Source organism: Panthera pardus, unplaced genomic scaffold (genome assembly GCF_024362965.1).
Source record: "Panthera pardus isolate Hobbes unplaced genomic scaffold, ASM2436296v1 HiC_scaffold_13, whole genome shotgun sequence".
NCBI classification, from domain to species: Eukaryota; Metazoa; Chordata; class Mammalia; order Carnivora; family Felidae; genus Panthera; species Panthera pardus.
Genome location: NW_026526688.1, coordinates 104379776 through 104392056, shown reverse-complemented (window position 1 = coordinate 104392056; position 12281 = coordinate 104379776). Strand labels below are relative to the sequence as shown.

The following is a 12281-nucleotide window of genomic DNA, read 5'->3' as shown; positions in this document are numbered from 1 at the left end:
ACAAATACTTTAGAAGCTACCTTTAAGAATACAGACTTTTCTTACTTTGACTTTTTAATTACTACTTTTACTGTCAGCAAACAACATACCCGTTGTTGAATAGGCCAGGGTTTTGTAATTGCAGAGAGATCACAAGCTGTCATCAGCATCGCTCTGTTCAGGGAAAAAGAAGCCCAATACTACTGTTTACTTTTTATGTGAACATAAACTCTCAATAAATAGTTACTGGTAAAAAGGTTAAATTAAAGCTCCCTAAACTATGAAGATGGCAGTTTATAAAGACAAAAGAAACAGAAACAACTTATATGGAAGTGTGGCTGATTCAGGGATAGCAGAGTGTCACTGTTTTGGTTGCCCACTGAACTACTGGAATTTGCCCTAAAAACGCCTCATTTAGCTCCAGATTGGCACGAGAGAAATTATTAACCTCTGGGTAAAAACTTGCCTGCTGTTGCTATTTTTTTTCACCTTGGTATTCCATTCTCAGTGGTAGTAAGATGAAAACGCATTGATTACTAATAATTAACCATTAAAGGATAACATCAGATATTCTATTGATATAAGGCCTCTAAGAGCAAGAATTAAGGTGGGTCATCCTAATACACTCAACATGTGCAGTGACTTCTGTGTGAAAAGCTCTTACTTATACACAGTATGTGCCAGAGAAAGGGAGGGAGGGATATGAGAGGACAGAGCTCTTTAGTCTTTCTGTTGTTCAGAGAAGTAAAAACCATGCAGGACGGAATCTGGAGTCGGTGACAAGGTGCTCTATAGCTCGGTACCACAACTACAGTATGAAAATAGTTCTGTATTTAGCACCGTGTTTTCCCATGTTGGATCTGGATACCTGTTTGTAAGAATTTGTTTAGAGAAACAAAGTCCAGTCACTGTCATATAGAAACACTTATAGCAAAGGATGGTAACCCTCGTCCCTGCTGGGAAACCCAACCTAAAAGCACGTTCTCCGTAACTACGTAAGGCAAAAATAAAACGGTTTCCTGCCCCTACTCTACGCCTTACACCAACTCTCTCGGAAAAAGTGAGTGCACCAGAGATATTTTTAATCACTGTTTAAGCCCATTTTCATAAAAGATTTCAGTGCTTGCCAGTATAAACTGCCTCCCCCAAAGAAGACAATGCTCCTAAATGAGCTTCATTAAAATCAGACACATGAGTTCAAGTGGCGACACTGAGCACTAGAACTATGAGTACTTCTCTGCAAGAGGTTCATGGCTTAGGATGGATGGAGCAGCGGAAACTGGTGCAGACTTGGAGCCAAGGTTGGATTTCCTTTTTGTTACTGGGAAAAACTGTTCCCTAACTACAGTAGTTTGTCTATTCTTTCTTTCTTCTTTCTTTCTTTCTTTCTTTCTTTCTTTCTTTCTTTCTTTCTTTCTTTCTTTCTTCTTTCATATTTTTATTTTTAAGTAATCTCGACACCCAACATGGGGCTTGAACTTGAGGTCAAGAGTCGCATACTCCATCCACTGAGGCAGCCAGGTGCCCCTATCTGTCTATACGTTTCTAAGGGACCATTAAGAAAAACATGTTGAGGCTATGAAATAAAGCATTATTACACAGAACAGACAGCCAGGCATTTGTGTACTGTTTTCTTATAATCTGCATCTTTGTTTGCATGCTAGTAGTATCAATCCATTTAAAGAAATGTTGATTTCAGAAGTGTAATAGTGCTGTCCTTGGTGTTCTGTGTCATCCTTTTATTAAAATTATTGACCGCTTGTTCTTTTTTATGGATCCAGGTTCTAGCCATGGTAAAAGTAGGAATAGTAACAGCAAAGAGATGGCATCTACAGCTAGAAAGGAGGGACAGGCCTACAGGTGAGGAAAAGGGAAATCTTGAGGTTCTGATGGTGTTACTCTCCCATCACTCAAGAGAAGTAAACACTTCCCAACCACCTTCTTGCTCCCACAATCTTTGGGATGCTATTTTCAGCTATTCCAAAGTACTGGGAATATGAGCAGGGGGAACCCTAGAGCCTTGTATTCATATTCCACCACATTTTAAAGTTCCTTCTAAGACAAAGGAGTAATTTACTGACTTGAATTTGCAAATGCATTTCTTTTCAAATAAATATTCATATTCAGCCCTTTATACAACACTCCAGATAATTCTGACAGCCTCTAAGATCATCACATTGTAACAAATACTTGCAATAAAATCTGATAGTTATAAAATTAACTGGAGAGCAAAACATCAGTGTTAAGGACAGAAAACCTACTTACAAAAACAACTCTTTTTGATGAGGATCTTCCAAGTTGAATTGATTTTTTCTTATAAGTTCAAAAAATTCTCCTCGCCTCCTTGAAAGTAAAAGAAAAACATATGGTAGTTATGATGAGTCCCCAGGCTCTTATTTCTTCAGCTAACAAAGACCCATGGAGTAAATTTTTGGGAAAAAAAAATCTCTAAAGGTTTTTCCCATCTTAGAATCCGATATAGAAACCATCATTTAAAAAGCTAAAAATACCTCACTTTTTTCCTTTGTGCCATTTTCTTTGGGTAAAACAATAACACCTCACCTAGTTTTTAACTACAGATCACAAATAATGGTAATTTCAATTCTTAAGCATGATTTTAAGAAAATAAAACAAATTTAAAATTTGATGCCAAGAATGACTTGAAAATTTAAGTGTATGGCATAATGAGATCTATATGGCTTCAGTTCAATTTCATATATCTTATTCATATACATTATGGTATAAGGTAAAAAGTATATACTATTATTCACTCAGTGCATAGTGAATGCCTCCTATGTGCCCAATACTGTTACGCATCTTGGGAAGTTATAAGACAGGAGTCCTTTTCACAATGTTTAAAATCTAGTCAGAGACACAAACCAAAGATAAGAAAAACTTATATAACAAAACTGAATGTATGTCACTTGAGTACCAAAAATGAAAAATACGTTGCAAAAGGGTTCAGAGGAGAGACCCATGTGGCCTGGAAAGGCTGGGAAGTCTTTGTGGTTACAGGTATTTTTAAATTCTTGGTAATCTGATCATCTTTATTCTGTAATCATTTTAAGTTAAACTGAAGTTTGCTGTGTTTTCTTTTATCCTAATTAAAGTGCTGCCAAATCCAATGGCACGGCACTTTTAGACCCAGACACTTTTAGGTGCAGCTATTTTTAGACGTACAACAGTAGGTACCTGGGGTATGTGTTTTTGTATATCCGTTCTACTTGGTTTTACTTCTCATAAGAGTGGTGAAAGCCACACATATGAATCCCTGTGCAGAAGGAGAGAGGCCTGTGCTTCAGGGAAATCCCACAAGTGTGACCGCCAGACTCCCCTCACTCCTACATGTGCAGCAAAAGATCTTGGTCTGTATGTGGGAAACTAATGCCTGCCCAAATGCAGCAAGGTCTTTTCTCTCTTTTAGAAAGGCAGTTTAATTACAGGGAAATGCATACATGCATAACAAACACTACTCTAATGCACACTCTAATTTCTGAGTCAATGACTTCACTAATTAAAGTTCTATATTAATACCCTTCTGCCAAAATCAAATAAAAAGAAACAAGACTTATGTGTCTGGCACTTAGCTCTTTTTCCTGCCCACTTAGGCTTAGATGATAGTATAAAGGGACTGTAATATGGTCAGAAGCTGGGGAGGGGGGTGAAGGAAAAGCAGATGGGCTCTATAACCTTTGGGCTGGACAACGCAGCCTTGGAATGACCTTGGCATGGTTATTTACCTTGTACACAACTTCAGAGGCACAGGAGTAGTCACACGTCAGAAATGACTCTGTATTCTGTAATTTCTAGCACTAAGTCATATGCCAAAGGAGTAGACTTTTCTGGCTTCCTTTAAGAAACTGCACCATAGTTTGAAAAACAAGACATTTGATTTGCCAGGACATCTGTCTTTATAATCTTAAAACCTCCCAAAGTGCATTTGAAAAGTTTGAAACAATGCAAACATTTCCAAGACCTACTGATCTCATAATATTTCTTAAAACTTACTTAATATACAGCGCTAGGTCTGTAGCTAAAATAGCTTGCTTGATTATTTTCAGCGTGGTCTTATATTCTTCGATGGAGAGGCCACTGAGAATCTGATTGCCCTTTATAAAAAAGAAAACCATCATTAGCACTCTGCCTGGAGAGGCTGCTGACAAGAACAAAATCTGAAGGTAAAGTGACATATCTTAAACACATGTCTAGTATTCTAAACTCGTGAATACAGAGGACAGCTGCTTACTTTAATGCCATGAAATGATGTTTCCCCTCTACATTCCACTTCCCACCACCCTGTCCTATAAGAAAATACGGCTTCATAATGGTGCACCTACCTACACATGCATGTTTTTCCACATCTTATACTCCCTAGGCCTTAGTCCAGGCCTAAAACCTAATAACTATATATATATATATATATATATATATATATATATATATATAGTGCTCCCAAATCAAAGCCATATTAATGGAAATCTAGAATGGAGTAGCAAAACTTTTAACCATTGATTATTTAAAGAATCATTTCTCTATGGATTCTGTCATAAATCTAATAACACTTTTTGGGTGCAAATTTCTATAATTTAACTTAATCAATATGGCAGACAGTGTGTGTTCTTTAGGAACATGTGAATGTAGATGGTGGCCCTGTAGGGAATGAGCCAAAGGTGTACTTACTGGTCACAAAAAAGCAAGTATGGTTGAAACATCTATAAGGAATATTGGAAGGCGCCTGGGTGGCTCAGTTGGTTAAGCCTCCCCTCTTGATCTCAGCTCAGGTCATGATCTCATGGTTCATGCTCTCTGCTGTCAGCACAGAGCCTGCTTCAGATCCTCTGTCCCCCTCTCTTTCTGTACCTCCCCTGCTCGTGCTCTCTCTCTTTCTCAAAAATAAAAAATAAACATTAAAAAAAAAGAAATATTGAAAAGGTGCTATGTAACCGTTTTTTATTTGTCTGTAATTTAAGGCATAGTGGCCCTCTGATGTTGAGCTACATAAAACATTCCTTGGGTATTCAGCATACACTCAGGACAACATCTATAAATTGAATCAGATGTGCTTCCTAAATCTCAGGGCCAAGAAAAACCCAGAGGAGTGGGAATGAGATCTGGAGGCAGAGGATTTGTTCTGAACAAAGAGAAACTGCCGAGTGTGGTAGGCCAGTGCCAAAACACCGGTTAGAGAATAACTAGATGCCAAAATTGTGGCATGTATCTAATTAATGAATCTGTGATTACAACCATGAACATTGTTTTAAAATATGTAATCACTTTAGATTCTGGGCCAGAAAGGAAACTATTTAGAAAATAACTGATACTTCTATGTGTTTTAAGATAAAACAATTTCAAATGGAAAAGGAAATATCTTGGGGCGCCTGGGTGGCTCAGTCGGTTGAATGTCTGACTTTGGCTCAGGTCATGATCTCATGGCTCATGAGTTCGAGCCCTGCGTCGGGCTCCGTACTGACAGCTTGGAGCCTGGAGCCTGCTTCAGATTCTGTGTCTCCCTCTCTCTCTGCCCCTTTCCCACTCATGCTCTGTCTCTCTCTCTCAAAAATAAATAAACATTCAAAAAATATTTAAAAAAAAGAAAAGGAAATATCTTTTGGTGTTATATTTTTATTTTTGCTTTCAAAAACAGAGACTAAATTCTCTGTAAATGTTTTGGTGCTAATACTAAGTAATGTTTTGGTGCTTACAAAGACAGAATATTTATATGGTCTTATAATTTGAGACCAACCATCTATATGACCAAATTTCTTATAAGTAATAATGTATTGCTTAGTAAGTTATGTTATTTAATAACATAGGTATCTATGATAGGGATACTGTTAAATATGGGCTTCAGAAAAAGCTTAGCATATTTTCTTTCCTTAAAACTAAACAAGATATTAAAATGAAGGTTTTATAGTTTTTTTTAAAAAATTTTTTTTAACGTTTATTTATTTTTGAGACAGAGAGAGACAGAGCATGAACAGGGGAGGAAGGGGCAGAGAGAGAGGGAGACACAGAATCTGAAACAGGCTCCAGGCTCTGAGCTGTCAGCACAGAGCCTGACGCGGGGCTCGAACTCACGGACCGCGAGATCATGACCTGAGCCAAAGTCAGACGCTTAACCGACCACGCCACCCAGGCGCCCCGAAGGTTTTATAGTTTTAAATGAGGCATATAGATAGTAAATCCCAAGGAAAGTACAGATTTCTCTACTACAAAACAGCATATAATTCCTGAGAAATCTCAGTTCTGAAAAACTACACACTAAAAATGACATGGTTTATGGGAAAAATTAGTGCTGGGGCAGATTGCACAAAGCCCATGAAACTTTATAACCAGAGCATAAACCAAACTGAAAACTGGTGCATCTGCAGGTAACCCAGTCATCTCAGGCTAGCCAGTCTGGAGGTCCTTTGAGAACAGTCAACACACAAAACGATGGCGTGGAAGCAATGGTTTGTGGGGCCCAGAGACAACGTGGATGGGACTGGATCACTGAGACATTGGGGCTGCTATTAAGGTGGGCACCGAAGGAGGAGCAACCTCCTAGGAGCCTAAAGCAAGCAGTCCAAAGCAAGGGAGCAAATGCCCATTTTCAATATTCTTGAAATAGAGCAGAAGGGGTGCCTGAGCAAAGCCAAGTAGAGGGATTTTTTTCTTTCTTGTATAAGGTCAAAAATTCAACTCTCATAATTCTTGTACCTTACCCAAGAGAACTTGTGGAGGAAAGAATACAACTTGTACACTTACACTAACGTCATTCAATTACAGTCACACATGAACTAATTCATACTAATCGCATACTTTATCAATCTAAAGTCAATTTAAGTATGCAGAACTTAAATTTTTTTAATGTTTATTATTTTTGAGAGTGGGAGAGACAGAGTGTGAGCAGGGGAAGGGCAGAGAGAGAGGGGACACAGAATCCGAAGCAGGCTCCAGGCTCTGTGCTGTCAGCACAGAGCCCGACATGGGGTCCGAACCCATGAACCATGAGATCATGACCTGAGCTGAAGTCATACACTTAACCAACTAAGCTACCCAGGCACCCACTGTGTACAGAATTTATAATGAGGTTACCAAATTGGCTGTATAACTCAACCCTTCATCCACACTGAGATGTTTAGGGAGAGGTGAGATTGTGTTCCCCTCCATCTCAAATAAGAGAGTGGGGCATGAAGTCCCTACATATGTCTCTTGTAGTGTAGTGAGAGTGGGAAGGGCCACAGTGGTCTCATGTCTAATTCCTGTCTGGAAAATCTAAAAGGCAAGACACAGGCTGACTAGCCACTCTGACTTTAGCACCAATGGGGAAGTTCCTACTATATGGGATGGCTTGCCCTCTCCAAGTTTTGGAGGCATGGGATTGATTTCAGTCCTGTCCTTTTCAAAGGGGATGACAAAGAAGGCCAAAGAACCTTAGCAGAAAGGAGCTGAAAGTGAACGATCAGATTTTCCTGAGCAGAGGAAGGAGCCATAAGTAAGGCAGGCAGAGATGATCATTAAAGGAACATCTGGTAGAAAAGCCCCACAATGAGGGCACTTGGCAGGCATCATGAACTTACCCACAAGAAAAGAACTTGGTTTAAACACCTGCCAGGCACAAAGAGTGAGACACTCTTTTTTTTTTTTTTAATTTTTTTTTTAACGTTTATTTATTTTTGAGACAGAGAGAGAGAGACAGAGCATGAACGGGGGAGGGTCAGAGAGAGAGGGAGACACAGAATCTGAAACAGGCTCCAGGCTCTGAGCAGTCAGCACAGAGCCCGACGCGGGGCTCGAGCTCACATACCGCGAGACCGTGACCTGAGCCGAAGTCGGACGCTTAACCAACTGAGCCACCCAGGCGCCCCAAGAGTGAGACACTCTTAACAGTACCAGTGTGTTGAGAAATTTCTTGCCCCTCTTCTTAGCTATTCTCTCTTCCTACTCTCCAAGTCTGGAGGGGAAGGAAACTACATGCGGGGTTAGGGATGAGGAAGAAGTTAGAAGAAGCACAAGATAGGGTTGAGAGAAGCCAACCAGGCAGTAGGGGGAGAACGTGAAACTTTAAACCAAATCCAAAATCCAGAGTATTACACAGAACTGGACATTTTGGTTTCTAAATTGAGAATTGCATAGTCTATTTTGGGACTTGACGTAATTAGTACTTGACGTAATTTTTACTTATAAAAGAATAACCAGAAAAGTCATGGGCCTCCCAAGTTTTCTTCTAGAGCTCAGAGAAGACTAGCCACACGGGGCAAACATAAAAAGATGGGGGTAAAATTGCTTTAAGATTACATACCACGCATTGTGCTTGTTCCACATAGTAGTTACAACTTTGACTTTTTTCTTACTATAAAGGTAATACATGCATATAGCAGATATACTGTGAATAATGAACAAATCAAAATGAGAATGTAAAAGTATTCATAACTGGACAAAGAAAACCTTTGTTAATCTTTTGGCATACATTATTTTAATTTTATTTTCCTTAGCATTTATTTGTCTAGCATAGCATATCATATGTTTTCTTACACTGATGAATATTCATTTAACCAAACTATTGAATAGCTTTATTTCTTAACATAGCAGTTTGTTAATGGTCAGAAGTTTCCATGAAAAGAGGAACAGGCATGGTCTTGTGAAAGCAAACCTTTGAGCGCTATATAAACCATTTCATTTGACCAAAAGAAAAAAAAAGGGGGTGGGGGGAGAATTAACTAAGAGCCAAAAAATACTAGTTTTGTTTGTTTCCAGTTTGCCATAACCAAATAGAGGTGTGTAACCAGATATCCTTTATCAGGCAACATTTAGACAGTTTGGGCTGTCCAGAGAAGTGAGGCTGGGAAGATCCCAAATGTTTTGGCTTTGCCTTCCTTACCCAAAAAGGAATAAAGCATGCTCAAGAATTTATGATGCTGGGAATAAGTCCAAAACTTAAAAATAAAATTGAATTTATAAAGCTCTCTTTTAAAATTCCACAACCATAAAGTAGGTACTTACTGGACTATTAAGAATCATCAGGCACTGGTCAAAGTGATGATGCTCCATGATCGAATGGCAGTAGAGCTGAGCAAGTGGGTGTTCACTTCTGAAAAATATTTTGTGGAAGAGAGAAAAAAGGCTTAAAAATTACTAGTTTCCCCAATACATTAATTTGTTCTTCATATTAGTCAATGAAAAAACAGGCTACTTCACAAAATTAATCAGACTAACAATTTTCTCTCCTTTTGCTGAAGAAAAGAGTGAGATGATCTCTGGGAAAAAACAGTCAAATTATTTTCAAATACCAGGGTAACCACTGCCTGTTCAAAGTATGAACAATTTCATTGGTTTTAATATTGATAAAATAGTAGGAGTAAGCACAAAGGACTAATTTCTCTAACCATGAGAAAAAAATTCTCTGAAATACTTGTACCAATGATATTTTTCAATTTCAAAACTGCAATTAGTTTAAAATCTGAAACAAATTGCAATGCTAGTCTATTCCTCTGCAATAAGGCTGAGGGCCAGCATATTCACATGTGCCTGTATATCCAAGGAGAATGGACGGCGATAGAGCGAATGGGTAGGAGGGACAAAAGGCAAAGAAAGGGGGCAGAGTTGGTGCCCACCCTCCTTTGAAGGGAAGAAGGAGACAGCTGAGTCAGAAAAAGTTCCCCATGCATGTGGGATCCAGAGTATTTCAGCGTAGGATGTCCTGGTAGCTCTTTTAACTTGAACTTGGGGACAAACAGAGGAGACTGTCTGGCTGAGTAAAGGGAATGGAAGGGGTGTTATACTCAGTTCACTGTATGTAACAGGCAGTCACAGATCAAGGTCCAAAGCATGTCAAGTACAGTCCTCCACCTCTTATTTCTCACGACCCTTCGCATGTGAATATAAAGCACAATTTTCACTAGTTTTTCTTTAAAAGAAAAAGAAAACGTGAGAGTTCCTGAAAGTCTCTGTTCCTAAAATTTGTAGGACAGGGATTTATGAATTGTAAAGCACAATACAAGTGTGGATAACACAGCTGACTTATTTCTTTGTACTACTATACGAGTCATTAATTGAGTTTTCATTTAATTTAGAGAAGCTGCCCAAGACTGGAGGAACATAACATGGGAAGAAAATGAGTGCAGTAAGAGAAGCTTAAGGGAAAACAAAAATAAAACAAGGGAAATAAAGGTAAGAGAATGGGCAATCTCATCTATTCCAGTTGTCTAATCTTCCACTGATAACTGCTGACCCCCAAACGGCCATTCTTTGTGTTGTAAACTTTCTCAAATTAACTCCTGCCTGTCTTCTTTGCTCCTCCATGTTTAGTAAGTTGTACAATGGACCAGATACTGTCCTTCTCATTGGACAATGGGAAAACAATGGATGGAGTAAAATGAGCAGATTTACAAAAAAAAAAAAAAAAAAGATAAATTTGCTGGATCAAAACTGGAGATGCATGGAAAATACTGGAAAGTAGTTAGGAGACTACTGGGAAGCTCATAGTCCTAGTTCTAGTAATGTAGGCACGAGACAGCCTGGACCAGGGTGACAGAATCCCACATACAGACAAGTAGAGTTGCCTCATAGCTGTTTAGGAGGTAAGAGTTGGCAAAGAATCTTGATGTTGGGACCTAGTGGGGATTTTCCTAGGGGAAAAGTATGAATGCCACATTTCTGCCTTGTCATTTACTGACATAGGAGAAAGGGAGAGGATTAAGGATGGGAGATAAAGGAGGCGAAGATGTGTAATTCAGTGTTGGATCTGTTGATTTTAAAGTGACTGAGGTCCACCAAGTGGATATAAAAGTTTGTATCAGGTCTGGGCTGGAGATGTAGACTTAGAACACAATAACTTGCAGATATCTGGTTATCTCCAAGCCACAGGAGCAGATGAGACGATGCAGGATAATGGAGGGCCCAGGGAAACAGAATGATGGCCTCCCTTCTGAATTCTGGCTTGCATTCTATATTCTCTATTTTCTCAACAGCATTTTCTCACCATTCAGACTAGCTATGCTAAGGTCAACTTCAACATGATAATTGCAACCTTCTTCATTCCCTTCACTTAGATAAGGAAAAGCATCTAGAGTATCTGTTATTTTCATTTACGTAAGAAATTCAAGGACAGGGCGCTTGGGTGGCTCAGCTAGTTAAGCATCCAACTTGGGCTCAGGTCATGATCTCACAGCTCATGAGTTCGAGCCCCATGTCAGGCTCTGAGCTGACAGTTCAGAGCCTGGAGCCTACTTAGGATTCTGTGTCTCCCTCTCTCTGCCCCTCCCCTGCTCTCTCTCTCTCTCTCTCTCTCTCTCTGTCTCTCAAAAATGAATAAAACATTAAAAAGAAAAGAAATTCAAGGACCTATGGTATTAGTTTAATATCCATGTTGTTCTGCCAGTTGTTAGCTGTTTATAAGTCTATTACCTTGTTAGACTATAAACCTCTTGAGTTTGGCCAGATTTGTTTTCCCCAGTGATAATAATTACCATTTACTGAGAGCCTCTAACATGTCAGGCACTGCACTAAGTAGTTTATATTTCATTTTTATTTAATATGGGACATCTCTGTTCACCACATCAAAATCCTTGGCCCCACCTCGGACTCCAGCCACTGATGCAGCATCCAGTTTCACGCACAATTTAATAGACTCCCTGCAGGGCCCAATTAGAAGGTACTTTGCTGTGGCCCACCATGTCTGCCCTGCAGCTCTCTGCCCTCTGCTGGTGCCAACAAGACCTCTCTTGCTGCATTCACCCTTGTTGAGCCTGGGCTATGGAGGAGTCAAGGCACATGGAGGCCATCTTTGACCAATGGGAAATGGGAACCTGTGGATCTCTGCCCCCCTCCCTACTTTGTCCCTGGCCATTTATGTACAATTCTGGGTCTCATTTCCTAAGACTTCTCTGAATCACCTGGCAGGACTGAGCACCAGGTGCCTGGATGGGTGGACTGCTGGTAACTCATCCTCTTCCTGGCTTCCCCTTCTTCCCTGTTTCCCACTCCCAGGCCTCCATTCCTGCTCCCAGGGATCACATGCACAAATAGGCTATGTGCACACCAGTGTTTGTCTCAGGCTGTGCCTCCAGAGTGACCCAGGCTGACACCTCTCTAAAATTGGCATTTTAGCATTTATTTTTTAGACAACCAAGAGTTCAGAGAGACTGTCTAACTTGTTCAAGGTCAACACAAATGGCGGGGCTGGGATTCAAACACATCCTCTCACCGCATCACACTGGCTCCTGACCCCACAGCACTTTGCACACAGCATCCACTTACTGACCTAGTTAGAGGCTGGACCGAGATGCAATTAGGTGCATACAACACAAACATGTTTAAAA

General features: G+C 39.9%; 1 protein-coding gene and 1 long non-coding RNA gene across 10 annotated transcripts in view; one reads left to right on the top strand and one right to left on the bottom strand.

The window, feature by feature from the left end:
• The window catches only part of PDE5A (phosphodiesterase 5A), a 139680-nt gene that overhangs the window by 10641 nt on the left and 116758 nt on the right, over nt 1-12281 (bottom strand). For all 5 annotated transcript variants that reach the window (XM_019418579.2, XM_019418552.2, XM_019418587.2 and 2 more), the window contains 4 exons: nt 8965-9052; nt 3988-4088; nt 2245-2322; nt 90-153 (listed from right to left, as the gene is read on the bottom strand). In XM_019418579.2, coding sequence (XP_019274124.1) covers nt 90-153; nt 2245-2322; nt 3988-4088; nt 8965-9052 — 331 coding nt within the window. The remainder of the gene's footprint in view (nt 1-89; nt 154-2244; nt 2323-3987; nt 4089-8964; nt 9053-12281) is intronic.
• The window catches only part of LOC109248726 (uncharacterized), a 54459-nt gene that overhangs the window by 22453 nt on the left and 19725 nt on the right, over nt 1-12281 (top strand). For all 5 annotated transcript variants that reach the window (XR_008421708.1, XR_008421706.1, XR_008421705.1 and 2 more), the window contains one exon: nt 10035-10131. This is a non-coding gene — a long non-coding RNA (uncharacterized LOC109248726). The remainder of the gene's footprint in view (nt 1-10034; nt 10132-12281) is intronic.